Below are 25,995 nucleotides of genomic sequence, written 5' to 3' on the forward strand. Positions count from 1 at the left end.
TGCCCAGAGAAGCTGTGGCTGCCCCATCCCTGGAAGTGTCCAAGGCCAGGCTGGACAGAGCTTGGAGCAACCTGGGCTGGTGGAAGGTGTCCCTGCCCATGGAAGGGTGATGGAATGGGATAAGCTTTAAGGTCCCTTCCAAACCATTCCATGATTCCATGCTGTCACATCCCAGCAGTTTCTGAGCTCTCACCTGTTGAGCACTGCTTCTTTGTCTGCCAGGCGACTTTTAATTTTGCTTGTCAAGTAGTCCAAGAAGAGTGTCCAGATGTCCAAGCAAGAAAAGTAACCTTCATGTGTAGGCTGAAAGACACCACAATTCATAATGAATATCACGAGGATTGATTTCATACAATGAAAATAGGAGTTCACATGTACTTCAGTACATGAGAACATCTTCTTGCTTTATTGACACATTTCTAAGATGTCACTGGAGAGATTTAGAGCTGTCAAAAGATAACCAAGAGCTTTTTTACAAGGGCAGGAACCCAGGAATTACAAGGCTGGGCTCAGAATTAACCCATTTCAGTGCCTAAAGGGGCTCCAGGAGAGCTGGAGAGGGACTTGGGACAAGGGATGGAGGGACAGGACAAGGGGGAATGGCTTCCCACTGCCAGAGGGCAGAGTTAGATGGGATATTGGGAAGAAATTCTTCCCTGTGAGGGTGGGGAGGCCCTGGCTCAGGTTGCCCAGAGAAGCTGTGGCTGCCCCATCCCTGGAAGTGTCCAAGGTCAGGTTGGACAGGGCTTGGAGCAACCTGGTCTAGTGGAAGGTGTCCCTGCCCATGGCAGGGGGTGGGATGGGTTGAACTTTAAGGTCCCTTTCAACCCAACCATTCCATGATTCTGTGATTTTATAAAGCTGTTTCCTTATCATTATTCTTGTGTGTGGTACATAGGGCTGAGCTGCACTGTGACAGCTCCTACAGCAAGGTAACATGGACCAAAAGCCAAAGGGTTTGGGGTTTTTTTTAATACTAGAAGTTACAAGAAAGTCACAGATTCAGGACAAAGAACAACATCCCCAAACACAAAACAAGAAAGTTAGAGAGACTTTTCCAGACAGCATTGTCCATTCCAAGGACTAGAAAAAAATTAAAGCAGAAGCAAAGTTAAACATCAAACAAGTTGTTCTTGCAGGGTAACTACATGTGACCTCTGTTTCCAGCTCAATCCAAGAGCACATGAAGCCATTTCCAAGTCCCCAGTACCACTGGGGAAGTGCCAGTAAGACAAGGTAATAATTGCTTTTAACTGGGGCAAACAAGCTGGCCCTGCTGAGCAGGACAATAGAACAGGCTGGGAAAAATGATAGTGTAGGGCTGTACCTGATGGAAAGTGTATTTGAACAGCAGTGCCAGGAATTCAACCACTGGGAACTGAGAGTAGGATTCGATCCTTCGTAGGTGGACGCTCACAAAGAGACGGAGAAAATCTGTGAACTTCTCAATGTAGCTACAAAGAAAAGAGAAAACTGAGAAAACGGGGAGGATGCCACAAGGAAAAGCAATTTCATTGAAGCAGCAATAAAAGTCACTCAAAATCCTTTTGCTAAGAAGAAAGTTACAATTAACAGCCAGGAGAACAATTGAAATATAAAGCCCTACAACAATTACTGACAGGACGGGCAACCCTTCATTGCTTTAACACCTGAAACAGCAGAACAGACAGTCCTGCCAAAAGCAACTTTAATATTCAGATAAATATCATCAAGTTCAACCAGGCCTGCAAATAAGCACAATCTCCCCACCCTAGAGAAGTAATTTAATAGCAAAGGTGGTCTTGCTGATGGATGTAGGATAAATGAGATGAACTGCACCGCTGAGGAATCCAACAGGAAGTTAATGCAGGAATTAGCAATAAAGTGTCACATTTACACGAGGTGTGGGAGAGTTGGGAGCTGGAAAGGACAATTCCTTCTGCAGTGCAGCTATCCAAGACTTCCTGAGCTGAGCCCAGGCTTGTGACTGAATTGGGCTGTAGAGAAATCTTCCTCTGAAGCATGGAATTAGTCAATGGATGGACAGAGTGCACGTCTCAAAAGAAACCTGCCCCCAAAACTCCAGGGAGTGCAGCGAGAGCACGACCTCAGTGAAGGCACGGAAGGTTCTAGAGGGAAAAAGGGCAAAGCCCACAATGGGGTGAGCTTTTATTGGGGAGTAAGAACACACCCGGCACAACGTGAGCTTTATCAAGGTAAAAAACCATCTTCAAATCCATCCATACAGAAAAAGTTTAATACTCCATTGCAGCATCACACACACACAGTGAGATCTCCAGCAACCCAATGGTAAGCCCATCCTTCCCACTGCAAAAGTATTTCAGGTTTTTCTTTTAAACAAAAGTTGGGCTTAGCACAGTTTCAGACATGCATAAACAGCCTGGTTTTACTATACTGCCTTGCTCTTCCCTTCTGCAAACTCCTTGGGTTTTTTTTGGGGGGGGAATCCCCTCTCTTTCTAACAAAAACTCCCTCAAGAGACAGAGGCATTTCCAGCTAACCCAGAGCTGCAGCACTGGGGGTTGTTCTAAGCCTACAAAACCACACACTACTTTGAATATGCAAAAAAGATTCAGTTCCTTTTTTATGTGGCACTGTCTGCTTGACAAGAAGACACTGAACACACCTGATCACAGATCAAACACTTCAAAAGTAAATTCAGCAAAAAGAAATAGAGTCCAGACTCAAACACATCCTTCATACTTTTAATTTTTATTTTCTAAACAAGCTGTGACCTAAGACCAGTGAAATTCTTCCTTGCCTTGAGCTCTGCCAGCCCTAAAGCCCCTTCTCCAACCACCGAGCCATTGCTTGGATCCTTAGTAGCCACTTCCCATATTTTGGGATCTTCAAAGCCAAACACAAACAAAGAAAAGGCAGTGTAAACTTAACTCTTTTTTGGGCTAGTCTGGCAGTTCCAAAGTGCTCAGACCACACTGATCCTTTAACAGAACAAAAATAACGAGCACCACGAGAGGAAGGGAAGGAAGGGACCCAGGGCCTGCAGGTTCTGAGGACACCCATCTACAGAAGGTGGTTTCTTCAGTGCCAATTTTGTTCAGGATTTTGTTAGTCCAAGCTGAAGTGACATTTTCATGCAGTAAGTTTAGTTTTGGACATTAAAAAAGACAAGGAGAAAAGAAAGCTCCACTCCTCCAGAAGCCAGCTAGGTTCTTCCAGCTTCCAGAACATCTTAGTTCCATTCCTATTTCAGACTTTGGCAATGAATAAACAATTACTGACACCACCAAGCCCTGGGGATAACATGTCTAAGGAGCAGAACGTAACGATACACCAACACCATCTCTGCCAAGGCCAACACAGCCACAGAGCTTCCACTGAAACTGGCCCCAAAGGCTGCTTGAGACTTTCCACAGAAGAAAGAACACAGTTAAATATGAGATTGGGGCTTTCCAGGAAAGCTTTTCTGAAGTCCAGATGGGAACTCCTGGATTCTGTGCATATATCTTGTACACAAAAGGTGGCACGTTCCTACCCATGTCATCTCTAGGAAGTGAGTGACACTGGAGTCAGAGCAAGCTACTACAAAAATGAGGAAGGAGAATTCCCTCTTAATCCAGATTTGCCATCCCAAAGTTATTTGTGTGCCTGAAGACATGGAAAAAGATTTTTACAGAAGAAACACCCAAGTGCTCTCTGCATACGGACCCACAGCTTTGTCTAAATGTTTTTTTTTCTTGTGTGGGAATTTATTTCCACCACCACATACCCACAGTAAGACACTCAGCACATTCACACAGTTGCAACCTCTTTGCCAATGTCAGCACCAGCCTTCCTTGGCAGCAGCACCAAATCACCACCTCTTCCACCACCCTGCCAACACAAGGGTTCAGCCACTCAGCACAACAGCGAGACAAATCTCACCTTCTCTCCTACAAGCAGGAATATTGGATATAAAAGAGTGGAGCTGCTTCAGGGAACAAAAGATGGCAGTAACTCTCTTGAAAATGAGAATATGCAGCCTTTCAAAGTGCTGCTGCTTCCCTGCTGCCTTCAGTCAAGCATGTGGACAACCTCAGGGGTGGAGCCACTGAACAGAGCTCCCCAAGCTGTACTTTGGTTTAAAAGAAGTAAAAATAAAAAAGAATCAAATATGGTCATGGCTCAGTGAAGGACAGGAAACTACTACTGTTTTCTTTCAAGTCATGACTGGTAGAATACATCCCCACTTTGTGTTTGAGTTTGGGCAGAGAAGGAGGGCAGACACCGACCAGGAGAGGGGACACTGCAGCACCTTCACCTCACTGAGCCTCTTCCGTGATGTTACAAAAGGTTCAGCTCTTGTGCCACCTCAGACCTGCAGTCAAACAGCAACGAACGGGGGGCAGGGGAGGAAGAGGACAGGAAAGAACACAAACCTGTGCCCCCATGGTCCCTCAGCAAAGTCAGCCCCTTACCAAACCTCACCTGTGGGCACCTACCTCTCTGCCTGGCTCCCCTAGCACAGCACTCTGAAAAAAAGGCCATTAGACACACCATGCATGACCACAGAATAATCCAGACAGTCCTTCAGAAAGCACGAGGCCCTGGCACTGGGCTGCTCGGCTGCTCTCACCTCTCATCCAGCTCCTCCAGCCGGCTCTTCACCGTGTGCGCGTTGTTCTCCTTGGTGATCTTCTGCAGGAGGTAGAAAGTCTGCTGGAACATCCGCAGCAAATACTCCTCGAACTCCATAGGCACACAGTTCTTGGACATGAGTTCGTTGATGCAGGACATGGCCAGGACCCCGAGCCGGCCCCGCTCCTGCCCCAGCACCGAGTTCTGGCTGCTGCCGTTGACCGAAGGCATCTTCCGCGCGCGGGTGTCGCAGCCGAACCGGGCGAAGTGGAAGATGGTGGTGAGGAGGGAGGGGGTGATGCTCGTGGACAGAGGGATCCAGCTGAAGAGGTGTGCCAGGCACTCCAGTGCCAGGGAACAGATATATTCACTGTCTGTGTCGAGGATGGGGATTGGCTGGTTCAAGAGTTTGGCTGCACTGGGACTCTGCAACAGGCTACTCAACAGGTCACCTGGGGGAGGAACACGTGGAAATCAGGGCATGGACATTCACACTGCCAGTCCCAGCTGGCACAGCCAACCAGGGAATAAACTCTCCAATCAGTTTGCTGGGTTAGAAAGCCACCATTACTTTATTCAGTGCTGGGAGCACAGGGATAGCTCCACAAAACGTGCATGGCCAGCAACCAAACACACCAGATTATAGTCAAGAAACATATACATATTTCACTTCTCTTACATATTCATCCTATTCCTGAATACATGCATATATGCTGGTCATCTCTGTGGACTTACTTAGATATGAGCAAGGGTCTTTTGAGGGTCTTTGGTGGTCATTTAGGAACATCCCATTTGCCAGATTTCCCTTTTATGGTTACAGATCCCCTAAAGAAGATCCTTGAGACTATCTCAAGTACGAGGTCAGGTCATGATGTACTTCTCATATCATTCTTTGCCCTGACACACAATCCTTGTTCTCAAAACTAAGATGTCTGCTAGTACATATTAATCACTGATTTAGGGATCAAACACTATTTTGCTAAAGTTAAAAGAATTTTCCAACATCTTCCCCCCCTGCTGCATAGACTACTTTTTAAAGAAACATAAGTTGTTTGGGAACACAGCTGGAAAGCAAAACCCACCAGAGTGTCTGGTTGCCCTGTGCAAGGCCAGGAGCTGGACTTTGATGATCCTTGTGGATCCCTTCCAACTCAGAACATTGCACGAGTCAGCAAGTCACAAAGACTTGGTCTGAGATGAACTGGTGATTTCTGTATTCAGGAATTAGCTTCACACAACCCTTCTGGCCTCGCTAGGAAGGACACTCAGACAGTATTTTGGAAAACAGCAAAGGCACAGGGTGGATTTTAAAAACCTATTATAAAATTCTCCCCCCTCACAAGGTTGGCACAAGTTCTCTGGCACATCCACGTTACACTGAACCTTGGCAGAGAGGCTTCTTTTTCCCTATGACACTTGTGGGTGATGTAAAGGCAGATATTCTGGTGTCAGACCAAAAGCTCCCTGGGTGCAGCACCTTCTCCCAGTGACCAAAATCCCCAGCAGGCACAGATCACAGTCCCCAGCCTCCAACCACCCCGTGACAAAGGCTTCCCAAGGAAGAGAAAATTCGGAAAAATTCTACACAGCCTCAGGATTTATCCTCCATGACTCTCTCCACTCTCCAACTGAAGCCACAGAAATGGAATATTTGCAATATCCTGTGACAGTTCCACAGCTTCACCACAAAGCTGGTTTGTTTGGGGTATGTCAGTGCTAGTTTCACTTTCTGCCTCCTGCACCCAAACAGGGAACAGAAATAACCTCTGTACTCATCTTCTACATGTCACTCTGTAGGTTCCTGCAGCAGTTCCTCACTCTCAATTCGACAGAATGAAGGTTCTACTTCTGCTGTTACTTACAGGGAAGCCACTCAAACCCCTCAATTGCCTTCACCACCCTTCCACAAAGCTTTCATTGGCACTCTGTCCCTACTGATACAGGAGGAGCAGAACTGCAGCCACTACTCGAGGTGGTGCAGCCTTAATTCCACAGAGAACCACAGCAGGTACCTATTTTTGACTGCTACTGATCTGAATTTTCTGTAGGATGATCTGGTGTGATGCTCAGAAGTTAAACCTGCCTGCTCCAGGGTGAGCTCCCCCCTCACAGCAAGAGGGCACCATTTCTACTCACCTTTCATCTCCCTCCTCTAACCAATCCATCAGCAATCCAGACACTCCCTTATCCCTGATGGCCTTTGCTTTCTCAAAAGCTTTTAATGAGAATCCTTGTTGAAAATTCTATGGAATCCAAGGGACACCAGGATGCTCTTCCCACAGATGCTGCCCATAATCTCCAAGCTTCCACCTGCTGGAAACTCACCTTCCCTCAGGTTGTTCAACACAGTTCTCTTCCTTGAGTACAAACAGTCTCTTTAAAAATCTGGCACTTGCTACACTACAGAATTTGAAGTTCTCAGAAAATCTGAGTGATTCTTTCATGAAAGTGAAACGACCCAACAAAGAGCAGTACAAAAATAACAGGTATGATTTACTGAGCTATTTCCAAAGTACCCAAGAGCCTGAATGATGACTCCTCCTAAGTCTCCATTTCTCATCAAGATTGATGTCGTACATCAATAAATTGATAACTCCCTGCCACACCTTACCTTTGCTTCTTTCTCCACAAACCAAAGGCATCATGTGGCTTTGGCTGAGTGAGACAACCCTGCACTTTAATCTTTTCCCTGAAGCAGCCCCATGGTGACACTCACACCCCTGCAGATGCTGTAGGGCAGGTGCTGCTCACACTGTGCTTTTACAGACCTCATGAAGTTCAACAAGGACAAGCACAGGTGCTGCATCAGGGTCAGGACAATGCCAAGCACAAATCCAGGCTGGGGGGGGAAGAATGGATTGAGAGCAGCCCTGGGAGAAGGATCTGGGGGTGCTGGTGGGTGAGGGGTTGGACATGCCCTGGCTGTGTGTGCTGGGACCCAGAAACCCCCCGTGCCCTGGGCTGATCCCACAGCGTGGGCAGCAGGGGAGGGGGGATTCTGCCCCTCTGCCCCCTCAGGTGAGACCCCCCTGCAGAGCTGCCTCCAGATATGGGGGAACCAACACAGGAAGGACACGGAGCTGTTGGAGAGAGTCCAGAGGAGGCCACAGAGATGCTCCAAGGGCTGGAGCCCCTCTGCTCTGGAGCCAGGCTGGGAGAGCTGGGGGTGTTCACCTGGAGAAGAGAAGGATCCAGGGAGACCTGAGAGCCCCTTCCAGGGCCTAAAGGGGCTCCAGGAGAGCTGGAGAGGGACTTGGGATAAGGGCCTGGAGGAGACAGGATAAGGGGCAGTGGCTTCCAACTGCCAAAGGGCAGGGATAGATGGGATATTGGGGAGAAATTGTTGGCTGTGAGGGTGATGAGGGCACAGGTTGCCCAACGAAGCTGTGGTTGCCCCATCCCTGGAAGTGTCCAAGGCCAGGTTGGACGAGGCTTGGAGCAACCTGGGCTGGTGGAAGGTGTCCCTGCTCATGGCAGGGGGGTGGAATGAGATGGGCTTTAACATCTCTTCAACCCAAACCAGTCTGGGATTCTGTGATTGTTTTAAATGTCAAGCAAACTCCAAATAAATCAATGAGAATTAAAGATTCTCACCTTTTAATCCACTAACACCAGAAAAAAATTCAGTCCTTGTAACTCCCAGCTTTGCACCCAGCTAAACTACTGAAGCTCTGAGTTTAAGGGATTTTAAGTGTCTTTGCAAACAGGCGACAAATTTACAGGATCAGCTGCATTGATGCTCAAGGAGAAAACTCTCAGGGCCTGGCTCTGCAGCACCAAACATTTCTGTTACTCATCTGTTTGCCATCCGTCAGTGAATATGCCTAAGGCAGGGATTCATCACGAAATGTGCTATAAATCATGCAAAGGCAACATTTGGAAGCTGAGATTATTGCTGAGTAAATGCTATACTGATGCAATAACTCAAATGTTTTCCAACGTGGGACATTATCAGAGTTCCTTTGCTTAAGTGATATGAGAAATGAGTCTGTCTTCAAGTACTATTTAAAACCTGTGCAAGACTTGCAAGGGACCATTTCACTCTGCTTCCCCGTGCAAAAGAAGCAAAGAAAGGTTTTCCAAGACCCTGAAGAGATTTGGGCTCTGATGGAAGATATTAAACATTTGTAGGGACTCTGGAGCTTATTTTGCCTCTTGGAACAGCTCTAATTTCACCTGAATGTATAGAGAAAAGGGTGGTGGCTTCATCTAAGCAATGAAGAAGTTCTAGAGTCACCAGTAAACAGGAGGATTGTGCTGCATGAATGGAGTCCTTCAGGGAACACACAAAGTGGGCAAGCAATTGGCTCTCCTTTAGGAAGCAGTGGAATCATCATCCCTGGAAGTGTTCAAAAGCCATGTGGATGTGGCACTTGGGGACGTGGTCTGTGGTGGCCTTGCTGGGTTAAAGACTGGACTCAGTCTTAGGGGTCTTTTCCAATTGTAATGATTCCATGAGTCTGTGACTTTAAGAACTTGAAGCACCAACAGTTTTAACATGGAGAGAGTGCTTAAGACACAGCACAGAAAAATAAAACAAAGTTTCAAACGAACAAGTTTGCACAGGCAGGACCCAGTGAAACGAAACCTGAACATCTAAAGGAACTGTCGGTGTGGTCCTGATTCTGAGCAATTATCTTGAAAACACTCTGAGTAAAAAGTTTGTTTGTTTTCCCTGAAAGGGGAGAAAGGGAAGGCCCAGGACAGAAATGCAGCCTAGTTTCAGTTTGAGAAATACGATCCCAAGTCACGAGGTGAACACACAGGTGGATAAAAGCTGCCTCAGCACAAGCCCCAAGGGACTGAGGGACATCTCAAACAGGCTTCCACGACAACCAGCCCAGACTTTGTTCCACTAGTGCCCTCTCCCAGCACCACTTTCACTACTGCCAAGTGATACTAGAAGTTTTGATCTCTTCTGTTAATATTTCTTGTTCAAACTCTTCCTACCTACAGCAAAATCCACTCCCCTCCCAACCTAGAGAAATATTTATTCCCATTACAGTTTATGTTTTGTATATAAATATAAAATGACTTAAGCTCTTCTACAGGAAAGAAGCACTTGAAATTTTGCTCAAACTTCAATGTGAACATTTTAATACCAACCAAAACATTAACAACAAGTGTCTAAATCTGACTGGTGTGATCTGGCCACAGGGAGGTGATCTGCAACTCCTAATTCACTGTTTAAGGTCTCAAACATAAGTGAAATGTGTGCCAAGTACAAGGACACAAACATATGTTCTCCACTGAGAATGTAACTAAGAAATAGATATGTAAATGAGTTTAGATCAGATAAACACCCACACAAAAGTCTAACAGGAATAGGTAGAAAACAAACTTGCACAATGAGCTGCTCTCTCCGACTCCCTGACTGGAGGGTGCAGCCAGGTGGGGGTCAGGAACAAGGGACAGGAGGAGAGGAAACGGCCTCAAGTTGTGCCAGGGGAGGTTTAAATTTGGTATTGGGAAAATTTCTTTCCTGAAAGGGTGGTCAGGCCCTGGCACAGCTGCCCAGGGCTGTGGTGGAATCCCCATCCCTGGAGGGATTTAAAACCCATGTGGATGTGGCACTGGGGTACACAGGCTACTCAGCTGTCAGCCCTCAGGAATGGCTGGACTTGATGATTTGAGAGGGCTTTTCCAACCTTAATGATTCCACAATTCCAACTCGCTGGCACTAGAGCATTTTGCACTGACACTCCACAAAGCTTTCTGCTCTCTGATGACAACAAGCAGCTCTCTGTGCCCTGTTCACTGAGGTGACATTTGCAGTGGGGCATCTCCTGCAGTGGAAACTGCTTCTTCATGTAAGGGGTTTTTCTTTCCAATCAGGAATTTGGTGGCCTATGAAAAGCTCTAGGAAAGGGTTATTACAAGACGTTAGACAGTAAAGGAAGGAATCTGTGTGTGATATTGCAGGTTTAAGTACATGGAAATACCACCTTGTAGCTTAGTTTTCCTTACCGCTTTCTCCTGAAGTGGGGGATGGTGGTGGAGTGGCAGCAGTGGCACTGTGCTTGTCCCAGATGCTCTCCAAAATACCTGGCCAAGGAGAGATTTCTCAGAACAGGCTGCTAAAGACAAACTGATCTAACAACCACGGCACAGAGCGCAAGAGGACTTCAGTAGAACACACTTTTAGTGCTGTGAGAAGGAACACTGTGTGTAAAAACACTCAGTAATTTCTTTGGGCTCACTAAGAGAAGACAACCTCCATCCCTCTTCACAGACAGGACATATGGAGCTCTGTGCCTGCTCTGCTACACAAGCTGGCTCGTATTAAGCTGCCCCAAGTGCCTCAGGGTAGAGCTGAGTGTTCAAACTGCAGGAGCAGCCCACGTGTTGGTGCAGGACTCGTACCTGTGAGGAGCCCCAGCACTGTCTGCACCTGGTCCAGGAGCAGCTTGCGCAGCTCCTCCTTGCGGGCCACGCTCAGGTCCTCGCGGGGACACGCCAGCTCCTCCGACGTCGTCTTCAGCATGATCAGCCCCAGGGGAGTGGTCACAGGAGACTGGATTAGCTGAGGAACACACCAGTGCAACACGTGATGACAACACCCAGTTGTCAGCACTGCTCACAGACAGCACTACTCACAGTTGACAAGTGCTTCGAGACTGGGGGAGTCTCAGCTCCTGCAGTTTGCAGAGCTGCATGTTGAGGGGGGAGAACTGCAGATATTCCATTTCCCCGGACAGCAATCTGTGATGTTGCAACAGTTCAAGCCCCATGGGAATCCTTGGGGTTTCAAGAGAGCTTTCATAATGCCATTGCACACATTCTGTGTTTACCAGTAACAGTTTGTTCCTTCTGCTGACATCATCACTTCTCAGAATCACCTCAGCACCAGCAGTGTCTCCACACAACAGGGCTGTCACTGCAGCTCAGGAGCCTGCACCATCAGCTTCCCACTAAAAATACCAGCCCTCCCCACACACACCAAAAGCTGCAGCCAGGATCAGATGCCACCACAACACAGCAGGGGGATTTGACCTCTCCTTGCACCTGAATTGCACCTCAAACTGGGAATTGTGTTTACTCTGCAAAGAGTAACTTCCACCACATGCTGGAATAGGACTGGGAAAAAAGATGACTTTTGCCTTCATTAGCCACTGATGAAAGACTCATTCAAATGGGACAAAGTTTTACTTCCAGCTGAAGGACAACTCTGCTCTCCACTGCTAACCTGAAACATCCAAAGTGATTCATGCACCACTCCCTCTGGGAGAAAAAACTCCAAAGCCAACCACAGTTACTGAAACTAAGCCTCGAAGTCATAATTCTGTAATACAGGCTGACTTTGGTCCTAATCTCCCTGACCCACCAAAGCAGAGCCAGGCTGAGTTAACACTGCTAAGCAGACACAGTTTGGTGAAATATTTGGGGAGAAAAGAGCCCATCCAAAAGCTCCTCATCCAGGTGTACATGAGCTTGGCTTTTGGAAAGGAAGGCCCATGGCACAGGAGCAGCCAGGGGAAGAACTAAATGAAACACACAACTTGTTGGTCAGTTGTGAATAGGCTGAACATCATCTCTCTGAATACTTTCTGACAAATCCCAGAAGTTTGAGCAATACTAGGCCCTGACACTGTTTAAAACAAATTTGAAACCCCTAAGGAAGTAGCACTTTCCATGTAGAATGACTGGATTTGCATAATGACAGCAGAATAGTCCAATTTATTTTTCTTCTCCACCCCTGCAATGGATCAGTAAAAGGTTTGGAGACTATTCAGAGTACTGAGATACAATTTAATGCTAAATAATCAAACAGTTGCTTCAAATGATCTCAGAAAAAAAAAGCCTTGAGACAGGACTCATCTGCAATTCTAAAAGCAAGTCATGTTGCTCCTGTGCTCCTCTTCATTGTTTCCAGGCCTTGGAATTCACTATTAGTGCTTTTCTTCCACTTTCTCTGAACATTTTTGGAATGTGTCTGCTACATAAATTAATTTATGAGAACATTTCCCTCCATAGCTGAGTTCAGAAGGAGAGGCTTAGGGATAAATAGACTCCTAAAGTGAGCTCTGCAATCCCTTAAGATAACCCCCAGAGTGCTAGAAAGGCCAGTGGAACTCAGGAAGCAATTCAGTTCAGATCCAGGTGAAATGACAGCAAAAAAACCAAGTATAGACAGTCATCTCAAAATATTTAGTGTCAAACTGACAATTCAGGCAAAAATTGCAGCATGTTACACCACAGGAAGCTGTCTGAGGAGTGATTACACCAGTTAGTAACAAGTTCTGCAGACTAGTATTTTTTAAACTTTGCAATTAATACTAAAGCCATTTCCCTTAGCAAATAAACTCCTGACACTCAAGGACCTGGATTTAAATCACTGCCTTGGCTGTGGGCTTTGCTGCATTCAAATCATGTCATTATGTCAGCAGAAAAAAAACGTGCAGCACTTCAGTTTACACTCAGCCTTTTTAAGCTCATTAGGAACAACTTTAAGGAACCTGGAGACAAAATACTCAAATCCAAAGAGGTTTACACCAGCCTGGTCAGGCTCCAGCAGCAGTGAGCTCTTAACCTGGCTCAGGATTCCCTGGGAAGATGCTGAATTACAATCAAAATTCCAATTAATGGCACTGTCTCAGTCAGGATCCTCTGATTCATACTTGACTCTTCCTGCAAGAACCTTCTTAAACACCCCACCAACATTCCATTAGTGACTTTACACAATGAGGTACCTGAGATTTTAGGGTATCTTTGGCTATTGGGTGAGAAATCTCCAACAGCCACGTTGAGAAACTTCACCTTTGAAAATCATCCAGTGACACATCCATAGTTTTACTGACTTTTTTCTTTAAAGAACAACCCACAACTCCTGTATTTTCAAGAACTACCCCATAATATTTGAAATTCAAAGTTTATACTTGTTTCACTCACATAACTAGAAAGACACGTAACCTGTAGGAATTTAAAGGTTACCCCAAAATTAAAAAGGAAAAGGAATTTAAAAAGCAACTTTGGTTTTCATGTAGTTACTTCACCTTCATCAGGGGAAGCCACTACTCGAGGAAACAAAATGATGTTTCCAGAGGGAAAAATGGGTTTGGTTCATGGACAGACTTCTTACCTGCAAGATGTTAGTGAAGAAGTCGTGGTAGAACATGGGCCAGTCCTGGCGGCCGATGTCCACGATGACTTTGCAGAGCTTGTTCCTGATGAAGTAAGGCAGAGTTTTGTGGTGGGCCAGCAGGAGCTTGGGCAGGCAGCTGCGGATCTCCATTTTGTCTTGGGATGGGACCCCGAGCCACATCTTATTGATCAGGTTCTGGAAAAGAACAGACAGACCTCCCAGATGAGCTCACCTTGGACGTGCTTCACTGAACTCAAACAGTGAGAGAACGTGGACACACAGAACCAGGGAATCACAGAACGGTTTGGATGGGAAGGGACCTTAAAGCTCATCTTGTTCCACCCCCTGCCGTGGGCAGGGACACCTTCCACCAGCCCAGGTTGCTCCAAGCCCCGTCCAACCTGGCCTTGGACACTTCCAGGGATCCAGGGGCAGCCACAGCTTCTCCGGGCAACCTGTGCCAGGGCCTCCCCACCCTCACAGGGAAAAATTCTTTCCCTCCTGGAGCCCCTTTAGGCCCTGGAAGGGGCTCTAAGGTCTCCCCAGAGCCTCCTCTTCTCCTGAGGCTGAACAACATCATGCAGGGACAGAGCATTAGCATGTCACCACTTTAACTGGTTTTTGGTCAAGCAGCACTAAGTGGCAGTCATATAACTATTTCCACTATCTTTTAACCCTGGACATCCAGATTTTCCCCTTTAAAGGGCAAAGCACAGCCTCCTATGAAGCAGGAAAAGAAAAAGAGCGAAGCAAGTTCGGTTTCAGATGACTCTGATGCCACCCAGGTGTCCTGAAGCTGAGCTGGAAGGTCACTGCAGTGACTGCCTGGCAGTGACAAGGCACCACTGCAACAAAAAGCTTTTAGTCCACTTAAAGCCAGAAAAATTCCAAAGGAAGGCACAGTTGCAAATTGCTTCCCTGCCATGCTACGATCCCATTTAGGGGCTCTGGAGCATTAGGAGCTGAGCCTCCTGGAATAACCTACAGAGGAGGCTTTTACTGAGGCACATCCACAGCAGGGATGTTCTGTACAAAGGCACCACTTCACAGCAGAGAGGTACACAGGGATATTTATACATGAACTCCCCAAAGAAGTTGGTTTTGGGGTTTTCTAGCAGAGAAGATCCAAAAGGATTGCTTAAGAACAACGATGACCCAAGCAATTGAGGGTTCCTCGATGTATGTCCAGAAGGAGAGTTTCAGAAGCCCCAATAAAACTGGATGTTGCCTTAGCTTTAATATCTATCTTTTAATGATCACTGTGTTTTGTCCTACTCCTTCAACCTGACAGTGGCAGCTTTCTCCACCTACAAATGTTTTGGGAAAGATGTTTTCTTTTCCAAAAGCAGGAGGTGAAAACGGTTTATCTGGAAGGGGTCCAGGAGGAGTTTTATTCCAGATTCACTGTTAACTTCCTAAACAGTCTAGAAAATACAGTATCCTCAGGAAGTTTTGGGAATGATCCTTGTGTTTCCACACACCCTTTGACTGACTCAGCACTCATGGACAGCTGGAGATGGATGAAGCTGCAGACTGTGACTGACCATGGCTCTGAGGACCAGTTCAACGTGCAGCTCTACAGCAGTTAACTTTGGAAATTCCAGCTCCTCCATGGAGAGATCCTAATCCCTCAGCTGGGCTGTGGATTTCTGTCCCTCACTCTATACTTGGACAGTGGTTTCTTTATTCTGGGTACAATTAATTTTTTTCAGTCCTACTTTCTTTTCCCCTCCCAGGGAAGCAGAGGCTCAGTAAACAAAATTCAGCTATGAAGTTGAAGGGACATCCACACACGATGATCACAAGGATCATTGGAGTCCAACTCCCGGCCCTGCACTTGTTTTTCTCTTCATGAAAATCAGTTTAATTTTTGCAGGCTGCTGCTGTGGGACACCCATCCCAGAGCAGGGAACAATTCCCATGCCATTTGTCTCCATCACCCCTTTTTTGAGTGGAAGGCAAATCACTTTGATTTTGCAGATCGAGTCCAGACTCTCTGTGCAATCCCTAATAAATAAAGTGAATATTTCAGTAAAGAAGTCAACAACAACATAGATAATGTGTCAAACCAACACAACTTTAAGAGCAGAGTTGTTTGTTTTACCTAAAAAGTGGCTCACTGCAAAGGCTATAAGCTCTGATTCAGAAGCTCAGCTCAGAGTGCCCACCCAGCAGGAACACAACAGAGGCCACAACTGGACCAGGGTGAGGTGTGACATGGACCAAACCCCAGGATATCCTTAGGGAAAGTCACTTGAGAAATCGGTTGATACAACAGAGCTGTTCAAAGAATACTTTTGTTTCTTCCAGTAGACACAGAGATGAATATTGAGGCTTTTAACTCTAATTTTGTTCTTTTATAAATAGGTGAAGGGTGGGATGTGGCCACCTAAGAGAGACCTCACCTCTACAACCAGCACAAGTTTGCAGGATGTAGTTCAAGACCATCAACCACAACAACGAAATGTCAGAAAAATAAAAGCATCTTTTTCTTCCCTCTCAGCATTAAAGTCTGCAGGAGCTTGTAGCAGGTAATCACACACATATTTCTGATCATAAAAAGGGTATAAAAACAATAACACCCTTAAAAGCATCGTGCAGAAACTAAAGCAGCCTCTGAAACTGGAGGTAATTTTGTACTTAGAGATGCCAGGAAATGAATTCTTCAATTTGTGTACAAAGATTCATCTTCCCCTACTCTTAGCCTGCCATTAAGCAACCTCTCTAGCAGAGAGCAATAATAGCATCCTTTATCTCTGTACTTACCAGGGCTGCCATTCTAGACAAACATTTCCCCCAAAAAATCGATTGCCAGATAAAACTGCACCAGGCAGAAGATGCACTGAGCAGGGAAGAGCTCAGAGCTCACCTCAAACACAGTCAGACTGTACATCATCACATAGTCATTCCTCGTGCTGGACAGGAAGTACAGGCAGAATCTCCAGGCTCCAATCTGCTGGGCAAAGTTATTTAAAAGCTCCTCTGCAAAAAAAATAAAGTATTATTTTAAAATCTACTTCAGTTTTAATTTTACTTCAATGTAAAACATTACATTAAAATTCCTAAGCTGTAAGCAAATCCCTAACAGTGTGTAGTGAGAGCACAGTAACACACTGAGCATGGAAGAGACTCCATGTTCAGGGAATGGTTCAAACAATCTGGAGGAGTAAAAAAATACAATAAAATCACACTCTGAAGTATTAAAAGCAATCTAACAAGAGACTTTAATGAAAACAAAATAGATGTGTTATTTTAGAAGCAGTTTTGACATAATTACTACAGCAGACTAAGAGCTGAATATTAAAACAAATCACACAAAAATTGTATTATGAGCATTACCATTTTATCTACAAAAGTCAAAAGTTGTGATTTCAGGGCACTGTGGAAGAGTAGGAACACGTTAGATCACACACAGTGTTCTAAAACCACCTTCTCTAACAGCAATTGCTTCAAGAGCTTTGTTGAAGGTCAGTGTTTCAAGAACCTCTCTGAACACTCAGGTAAGGATTTGGGCATCTCACATCCAGTGACAATGTGCCAAAAAGAAAAGCCATAAGGGCTGTTCTACAGGCTAAGCAAATTTAAAGCTTAATCAATTTGTTTCTTTCCTGCAATTTAAGCAGGAAAATGAGGGATACACCTTTTCCACAGCAGATCTCCACCATGGGAAAAAACACAACAAAACAAAAGCCTTGCCTAGTTGTTTATTTTGTACAGGATTTGTGGGACGATTTCTGGGACAAGGATTTCATGCTGATCATACTTTTGGCACTAAAGACAGCAGAAACAAAACAATCCCAGAATGGCCTGGGTTGGAAGGGATCTTAAAGCTCACCTTGTTCCACCCCCTGCCATGGGCAGGGACACCTTCCACCAGCCCAGGTGGCTCCAAGCCCCGTCCAACCTGGCCTTGGACACTTCCAGGGATGGGGCAGCCACAGCTTCTCTGGGTAACCTGTGCCAGGGCCTCACCACCCTCACAGGGAAGAATCTCTTCCCAATATCCCATCTAACCCTGCCCTTGGGCAGTGGGAAGCCATTCCCCCTTTGTCCTGTCACTGCAGGCCTTCATCCAAAGTCCCTCTCCAGCTCTCCTGGAGCCCCTTTAGGCACTGGAAGGGGCTCTCAGGTCTCCCTGGAGCCTTCTGTTCTCCAGGTGAACCCCCCCAGCTGTCCCAGCCTGGCTCCAGAGCAGAGGGGCTCCAGCCCTGGGAGCATCTCTGTGGCTGTTTGAGAATAAAAGGAACCTGACTCTTTACAGCCACCAACCACTGACACCCAGAGCACCTGCAGGATCTCTGCTGGCTTTCAGGACACATTTAATAACTCCAGCCAAAGTGAACCCTTGCTGTTTATTCCTGCTTGTCACTTCCCATTAACTAGCACAGCCTTCTGCTTTGCATTCCTAGTGCTGAAATCCATGCTCCATCTCTATGCAGTGGTTTTCCAGGACACAGAATCCAACAACGTACAGGCAGAGAAAAATGTCACATTTACAGGACCTGCCACGGGTCCTTTGAAACCCAAGCTAGATAAACCTTGCCTTCAAGTCCTACATCAGCAGGAGAGGGTTCAGGATCAGACACAGCTCTTCCATCCACAGAACACCAAGGGGACCAGCCCAGAAGCACCATGAACTCACCTATCTCGCGCTTTCGCTCGTTCGTCGTGCAGTTGTGGAAGAACTCTGTCATCAGACTCTCCAGAGCCCGCAGCGAGGCCTCCTCCGATGCCTGGGAACGACATTTTAAGGAAAGAGTGAAAACTAACTCCCACTCTGACTCGTACTCAGGAGGTGGGCATTAGGTGTCATGGATGCACCCAAAAACCAACAGGAGCAGGAGGCAGAGTGCAAAATAACCTGGAATTCAAACTGCTCATTGGTGCCAAGTAGCAACATGATTCGTCCACTGCAAGTGAAAGCTTTGGCCATGAAGGACCATTTGCTCAGCTCCATTAACTAATGGCAACAATTGCGTTATTTTAGTCATTTTCAGTTAGTTAAGTAGTTCTCACTAAGACAGCAAACTCAAATAAAGATCCTTTCAGATGTTTAAATAATAAATATCATGACACGACAGGAAGCATGAACTTTGAGAGGACTTTTGTTGGACATCAAGAGGAATTTTCTTCACAGAAAGGGTTGTCAGGCATTGGATGGGCTGGAGTCCCCATCCCTGGAGGTGTCCAAGGAATGACTGGATGTGGCACTCAGTGCTCTGGGCTGGGTGACAAGGTGGGGATCGGGCACAGGTTGGACTTGATCTTGAAGGTCTTTTCCAACCTCAACAACTTTGTGATTCTGTGACCCCTGACACCTATTCCTGTCTCTGCCTTGGTGCCATCCTGCTGCTCAGGAAGTAGAAGCCTGAAAGATTAGGGAATTTCCCGCACTTGGAAAAGCAATATACAAGTATTCAGTAATCTGATACAAGAGGAACATCCCCCCATCCTCAAATTTAGCTTTTATTATTGGAAATCATCAGTTATAGCTCAGTGTTTTTAAGTTCTAAATAAAGTTATCAGGATTAGCACACAACCATTGCAGGGTCAATATAGTTCTGGAGCTCTCTGGAGTTGGGATGATTTTATTCTGGGAAAGTACCAGCCTTAGAAACAGTCCTGCTACAGTACAGACCACACCATTAGCTGTGCCTCTCATGTTTTCAACTCATTCTATCGCTAATAAACGCATCAAGATTTGAGCCCCAACCATCCTCTGCACAGGAACAAAGTCAACTATTAAAGAAAACTGAAAGTTCTGCCTTAAAAAACGCCAAAACAGAAACAAAAACCATGTGTGCCAGCCCTCAGCAGAGATGAGCACGTGAGGCAACTTGAGAAACACCCCAGGCTCCTGCTAGTTCCTGCTTCCACACAGAGCCTCCCCACTAGATGAAGCCCCCAGGAAAACCAACTCAACAGCAAGAGCTCTCCAACAGAGAGATGGCAAACCCCCCAGGAGAAGTTTCCAAACCTTGGGTAGATCAGTTTGACGCAAATTCCCCCTGTTCTCGCACTCCACTTTCCACCAGAAAAGATCAAGATCACCTCAATTCACAGAGAACTCTCAGTTCTTCACAGGATGGCAGAGCTCCATCATCTCTGGAGAGTTAACTGAATCCTTCTTCAGGAAGAGTAGTTGAGATAAGTGGATTTTTTTTCCAAGACTCAAGATTTATTTCCTACTTTTGGAAATAAATTACGGAGTTCTCATAAATCTTGAGCATCTGTCACGTCCTCCACTGACTTCAGCACTGAGATTTGGAAGATGACAGAGCCTCCTCCTAGGAACACACTTAATCTTTCATAGCAGAACACCACCATCGTGATGTTCAACGTGTCAAAAGCAGAAAAACAAACCAGAGAGCACAACACAAACGTTTAATGCAAAATGCCCAGGCTGTCCAGCAGCCAAGGCCAACTTGGGCACAAAGAAACAGCATGACCTCAAGATTGTTTTCTTCTCTTGTCTGACTTGTCCCAGCTGTCCCAGAGGCCAAAGGTGAAGAAGGAGAAATTGTCTGAAGTAACCAAAACCCAGCCCAGGATTGGCTCTGCAAGCAGGAGCCTCCCAGGTCTTCCCTACCTGTGGGCACAGCATGTGCGTCCTCTTCTAGCCATGGGCTGGGTTACAAAGGATCTGTGTTTGCTGATGCCTTTGGGGATTCCTCAAGTTAACCAGGTCCTGGAGCACGTGGTGACCACCCACCTCACCAGCAAAGGCCCTGCTAATGAGGCCACTGAGATAACGAGCTGCAGGGGAAAACCACTGTACCCAGACAGCCCAGAGTAGAGGAGTGAGACTCCAATCAAGGTAGAGCTGTTGGAGGACCTGTGGCTGTACCTGCTGGAATATTTTCTCTGTTACTGCTCATGTTATTGTGAGTTTGCCTTCTTCTAGGGCTCTGTGTTTACTCTGCATTGAGGAAAAGGGCAGGAAAGCACCACCACTGTTATGAAGAGAATGCCATGAATCCTGGCACGGAGCAGCACAGGTACTAAGGGTTGCTTCAGGACAAAACCCCACCCAAGGGCAGCCAGAACCAGCAAGGTGCAGTTCAGTTTCTGCTCTGAAAATCAGCCATTTCGGACATGCACAAATTCCATTGATGCCTGCTCAGCTGGTGCTAAGGAAAAAAATCTAGGAGCCGTTAGCTGGGGTGAGATAAGGAAAGGATTTAATAGTGCCAAGGCAAGAGATGTTACACGACGCGCGCCCGGCTGTGCCCGAGATGTTACATTTATAACAATATCTGGCCAATCCCAAGTGTGTCCACCCTATAACTTTTGGCCTGGTCCACCCCCTGGCCCGCCTCCTGGAATTGGGTCGGGGGGCTTTTTGGGACCCCCTCTTCATCATCCTTCATCATCTTCGGGGTACAGAGAGCAGAGTCATCCAGTTCTTTGACTCTGTCCTGCGGTTTAGGCCAAGATACAAGCATTCTCCAAACAAGACAGGCTTGCCTTGACTAAGAGACTAAACATTTTCTACTGGATATGGGAATAGGGTTGATATGGGGGGTATGGAATGGGGTGAGAGGATTAAGGAACGTATAAACTAAGGGGTGCTACAGGGAGGAGGGAGAAAGGGGTTTGTTTCTAAAATCTACTTCTATTACCTATAAAACTTATAAGGCTTACAAAATTAGAAAAATAAAAACATTAGGGGGCTTAAGGCATCACATTTTTAAAGGTTTCCAAGGAAAGTCAGGACCATCAGCAGCAGAATTTACTACAGACATTCTGGGTAATGGCGGTTTGCCTCATCTTCACAAGGCATCACTAAATATTCAACTGTTAAAATAGAAATACTTCCCATTTGATTTCACAAAGTGTATAATCTGACCCCTCTTACCCCTAGTGCCTCCCAGGGCTGGATCAAACCCTCAGGAAATACTATTTCTCTCTTCTGCCAACCATTTGAGGGAAATATACTCAGTTCTATGACTTGTGTTTGCAGAGCAAGTAACGTGAGCTTCTTACCAGGAGAGCTTTGCAGTTCACTACAAGTATTTGAGGTAAGATGTGACACGTCACCATCCACACCAGCTCCACTGCCTGAACACTACGGTTGAGTTCTGACCCACAGGGAGGATCTTGGCTGCCAAATTTAGCAGATCCTCTGGCAAAGGTGTGTCCTCATCACAGCTCCCTTAGGGGAACGAGGCAGTGAGAGGTGAAAGCAAACAGGGCTAAATGCCAACACACCCACAGCTACTGTCCATGTTCCAACAGGATATCCACAGTTTGACCTGGCAATTGGGTCAAAATAACATCTCAGAGGTGTGTCACAGCTGATTCTCCCCAGAACAGTCCTTTGAAGTGCTGCTGTGCTGGATTGGGTCTGTGCCACAGCTCTGCTCCTCCTGGAATTGTCCCATGTGATCCAAGCATGACTTGATATGGATCAAGTGAGGGAGAGAGTCACTGTCAATCTCTGTCCTTCCCATCCCATTTCCCCTCATTAAGTTTGCTAAAGGTGTTTCACACGTTATCAGGAGGGAGGTGTGGAGCTGTTTACTCATTCCATTTATCTACGGACTCCAACCTTCCGTGCCCTCATCGTACAACCAGAACAATTACAGGATCACAACTCAAACAGCTCCATTCTGACAGAAAACACAAGATTTGCTACCAAGAACTTGCACATTCAGTGATTCTCCATCCACCTAAGCACCAAAAGAAGGATCTACACCACCAGCTGATTTCAGGGCTATCTCCAATTACATTTGAAGTTGCGTGAGTCATTTCTCATTTATGATTTCTGCTGATTAAGGAAAAAAACAGCTGCCAACTTACTGCATTCAGGCTGTTCAGTACTGAGACTGTACCTCAGTAAGGCTCTGGAGAAGCAAAATCTTTGTCCCCTGCAGCTGACTCCAGAACAAGCTTGGTTTAGGTTGCAGACTATGACTAAAGTCTTCGGATAGAACGAGTTACTCATCCAACTCCAGCAAACAACAGGGGAATGATCTTTGGATTTCAATTTAGACATTGCACATTTACACTAATGGATAATTCAATGCTAAATTTAAGTTTGTATATAACCAGAGACAATCTACCCCTGAAAAAAGTACCTGATCATTCTGGAAGAAGTGCTTTCTAAAGCCATTTCCATTTTCTCCACAAGCACTTTAAGAGAATTCACTTCCTCTTCTATTTTTTATTTCATTTTACATTCTCCGAGGGGATTGTTTCGTTTAGAGGAAAGCTTTTCTCTAATGCTCTGCCATAAAAACACAAGCTGTTAACCTTTTAATGTTTGCCATTAGAGCATCAACATTCTAAATACGGCAACTCAGGCTGGTGACAACTGTAAGGGGGTTATGGCAGTTCAGTTTTTTCCTAATGTGTTTGGAAATGGGTATCACTCCAAGCCAAAATTATGGCAATCCCTCCCCAAAGCTTTTTTTAGTAAGATGTTAATTGCAGCTGCAATGTTACAAAGGTGACTTCATCCTCCAGGCAGCACTGGAACATCTTCCTGATGTGGCAGAATGGATTTTACACCACACAAAGAGCCCAAACACCTCCTCCAGTGGCAGGTGGGAAAAACCCTCGCACTGCTGCACTTCACTGCAGACTGAATCTCTTCTACAGCTCCAGATAAAGAGGACAGGAGTTCTGTTGGGGAATTGTTACTCACCACCCCCTGCACCCATCATGGTTTTAATTCCAACGCCCACTCCTGTTCCACCCCTCTCCTCCGTACCTGCACTGCTGAGGCCCTTTTCACACTGTATCTAACACCTACCAGCCCCCAAACCCCCCTACAACATGTTCTGACACCAAATGCAGATCTCTCCCTGGCTTCCTCACTTTTTGGAGCCTTCTCCTGCATCCCAATCCCAGCCACCCCCTCTCCTACCATCTCCAGTGCAAGACACAGAGCCCAGCAAGACACACAACTGAGCCTCCCCCTGGTTATCAAGATTGGGATCTTAGCACATTTATCTGCTAAAATGACTATCAGCTACATCTACCAGCTTGTGGGCAACTCCTGCAGGAGAGGAGGGACACCAAGTGAAACCTGGCTGTTGGATGCATTCCCAGCAGGAATTGCTATAATGCCACCAGCAGACAGTGCAGAGGGTTAAGGAAAAAGAAAATTCATGCACAGCACCAGTACAAAATAACTCATTATCACCCTGCCTTTGCCAATTACAGTCCCATCCTCTTCCACTTCAGACCCTTCTGCTTCCCATGTTGTGCAGTTAATTAATAGCAGAGTCACATACATAAAAATACAAACAACTACACTCCAGCTGCTGAATTTTCTTCCTTCTGTATTTTTATAATCTTAATAATACACCTATGTATTATTAGTATTACTAATACTAACATGCATATGTGCTAAGGTAGTAATTTGTTTAAGAATTACCAGAGTGTCTTTCAGAGCCCCTTCCTGTCCCAACCCTAACATGATAATGAACTAGGAAATCAGTAATCACCCTCTCAGAAAGCTTGTGGATCATTTCAAGCCTTCTTTTATGGGTGATGATAGGCAGGATCACCACTCCAGAGAATCCCTGCAACAGCCCTGGGTCATTCAGTGCACTGAAATTCGTGGCAGAAACGCGCTACTATTTTTAGCAACAAAAGCAGAATTATGAAGTGTTTTTAAAAGAGTTGTAGGGCACTCAACACATCCTCCAGAAAGGATGAACACACGCTGTGGGGAGCAGAGCTCTGAGCTCAAAGGCAGCGTTACTCTCTGTATTTAATCATTTTTATCAATAATTGTAGAAGTTCAGAGTTTCACACCAATTCCCAGGATCTCCTTTTCAGAGGTCTCACATGAGGAGCCCAGAGCAGCCGTGCTCCCCCACAGTGCACTGCTGATGGTATCAAGACACGGCTCAGCCTTTACTCTCAGTTTCCTTGTTGCATTTCGGAGATGTTTTTGTGGTTTAAAGAACCGAAACCAGACTTGGCCTCGCTCTGTGCTCTTAGAACAGTTCGGGCTCCTGGTGCCGTGTCAAGATCTCTGGCTGCAGAACTGACCCCCTTACCTGGCTCACTCAAGGGCCACAACTTCAACAGTTCACTGATCAGACAGGGATTTTGCAAACTCAGTTCTGTTCTAGCAGGTTTTTTGCTTAAATTGTGGGATAAAATTTGTGGATTGCCATAGTACCTCGAGGCAACTGGCAGAGGAATAAAGGCACGACGCTCCTCTCCATCTCCCTGCGGCGCCGAAGCTCAGGGCAGCACCAGAGCTGCTTAAAGCCCTCCTGCCTGTCCAACTGGCCCATTCAGGAACCCCAGGCTGCACTTCAGAGATCAATGTGTTTAGTTGAAACATCAGCTAAGGATTAAACACAACCCCAGGCTGAGCACCGTGGCACAGGCTCTGGAGAGCCAGCAGTGACAGACAACCTGATGTGTCGATCAGGACACAGATCATCTTCCCTGTAACACTGCCTGCTCCACAAGTAATCAGCACCTTTTCAATACCCAAGGGATCTTATTTCTTAAATCTTCTTGGACAAGCAGGTTCAGTTAACCAGGCATCAGGTTTTAAGGTTGAACTTTGATTAACAGGCTCAAGTGTCTGAGTATGATTCTTTCTACACCAGTAACTCTTAACCCACATAACCAAGCCCAGCAGTCAGTGGCCTCCACCCAGCAGTTCCATTTGCTTCAATACCTAGAAATGTTCTTAGAAACCCACCAAAGGAATAAAATAATCACAGCAAGCTAGGATAAGCAAAGGCAGATAGATGCAGTGCTGTTTCAAGCCACACTCTGGCTGAAGATGAGCCCAAGAACGATTTCTGGGTCCCCGGCGCTCGGTCACGTGCCCATGACTTCCTAATTGATTTCTTGTGGTTTGGCTGCTGGAAAAGGCTTAGCAACACAGTATTTTCCTAAACAAGCAGTTGCTAAAATAGCAATATACAGCTGAGAAATGCAGAAGTGCCCAAAACAGATTCCTCAAGATCAATATCCTGCACATCACCAAAGCAGGCCCAGGTGCCTCTCGAGTTACTTTTTAGACTTACACCTTAAATCTGACAATCCAGCCACAGCCATCAGATCTTCCTCAGTAGCTCACACAGTTCTGAGCTGCTGCCCACTGCTTTTTAAGCCACCAGTGATAATAACTTTTCACTTTGTGTTTATCAGCAAAAACAACCAAGCAAAACCTGTTCTTCAGACACAGCACGAGGTTGAGCACCTGCCAAGGGTGACCAGTTGGGCATGTGCCACTTTCCAGATGCTAAAACACTGCAAGGTGACTCTGGTTCTCTCCCAGAGTTCAGAATTAACGTAAAATTTTGCAGTGGAGCCTGGAAACACCTCTGTAAAAGAACAGGTTTGCAAACTCA

At 46.0% G+C, this 25,995-nt stretch overlaps 1 protein-coding gene across 2 annotated transcripts in view; it reads right to left on the minus strand.

Moving 5' to 3' along the window:
- The window catches only part of XPO6 (exportin 6), a 54,508-nt gene that overhangs the window by 20,962 nt on the left and 7,551 nt on the right, over positions 1-25,995 (minus strand). For both annotated transcript variants that reach the window (XM_027683549.1, XM_027683548.1), the window contains exons 2-9: positions 18,303-18,393; positions 16,530-16,642; positions 13,658-13,855; positions 10,942-11,101; positions 10,546-10,623; positions 4,577-5,030; positions 1,328-1,454; positions 194-303 (exon numbers count right to left, since the gene is read on the minus strand). In XM_027683549.1, coding sequence (XP_027539350.1) covers positions 194-303; positions 1,328-1,454; positions 4,577-5,030; positions 10,546-10,623; positions 10,942-11,101; positions 13,658-13,855; positions 16,530-16,642; positions 18,303-18,393 — 1,331 coding nt within the window. The remainder of the gene's footprint in view (positions 1-193; positions 304-1,327; positions 1,455-4,576; positions 5,031-10,545; positions 10,624-10,941; positions 11,102-13,657; positions 13,856-16,529; positions 16,643-18,302; positions 18,394-25,995) is intronic.

The sequence above is a fragment of the Neopelma chrysocephalum genome, unplaced genomic scaffold (genome assembly GCF_003984885.1).
Source record: "Neopelma chrysocephalum unplaced genomic scaffold, ASM398488v2 Primary Assembly neopelma1_65, whole genome shotgun sequence".
Lineage (NCBI taxonomy): Eukaryota > Metazoa > Chordata > Aves > Passeriformes > Pipridae > Neopelma > Neopelma chrysocephalum.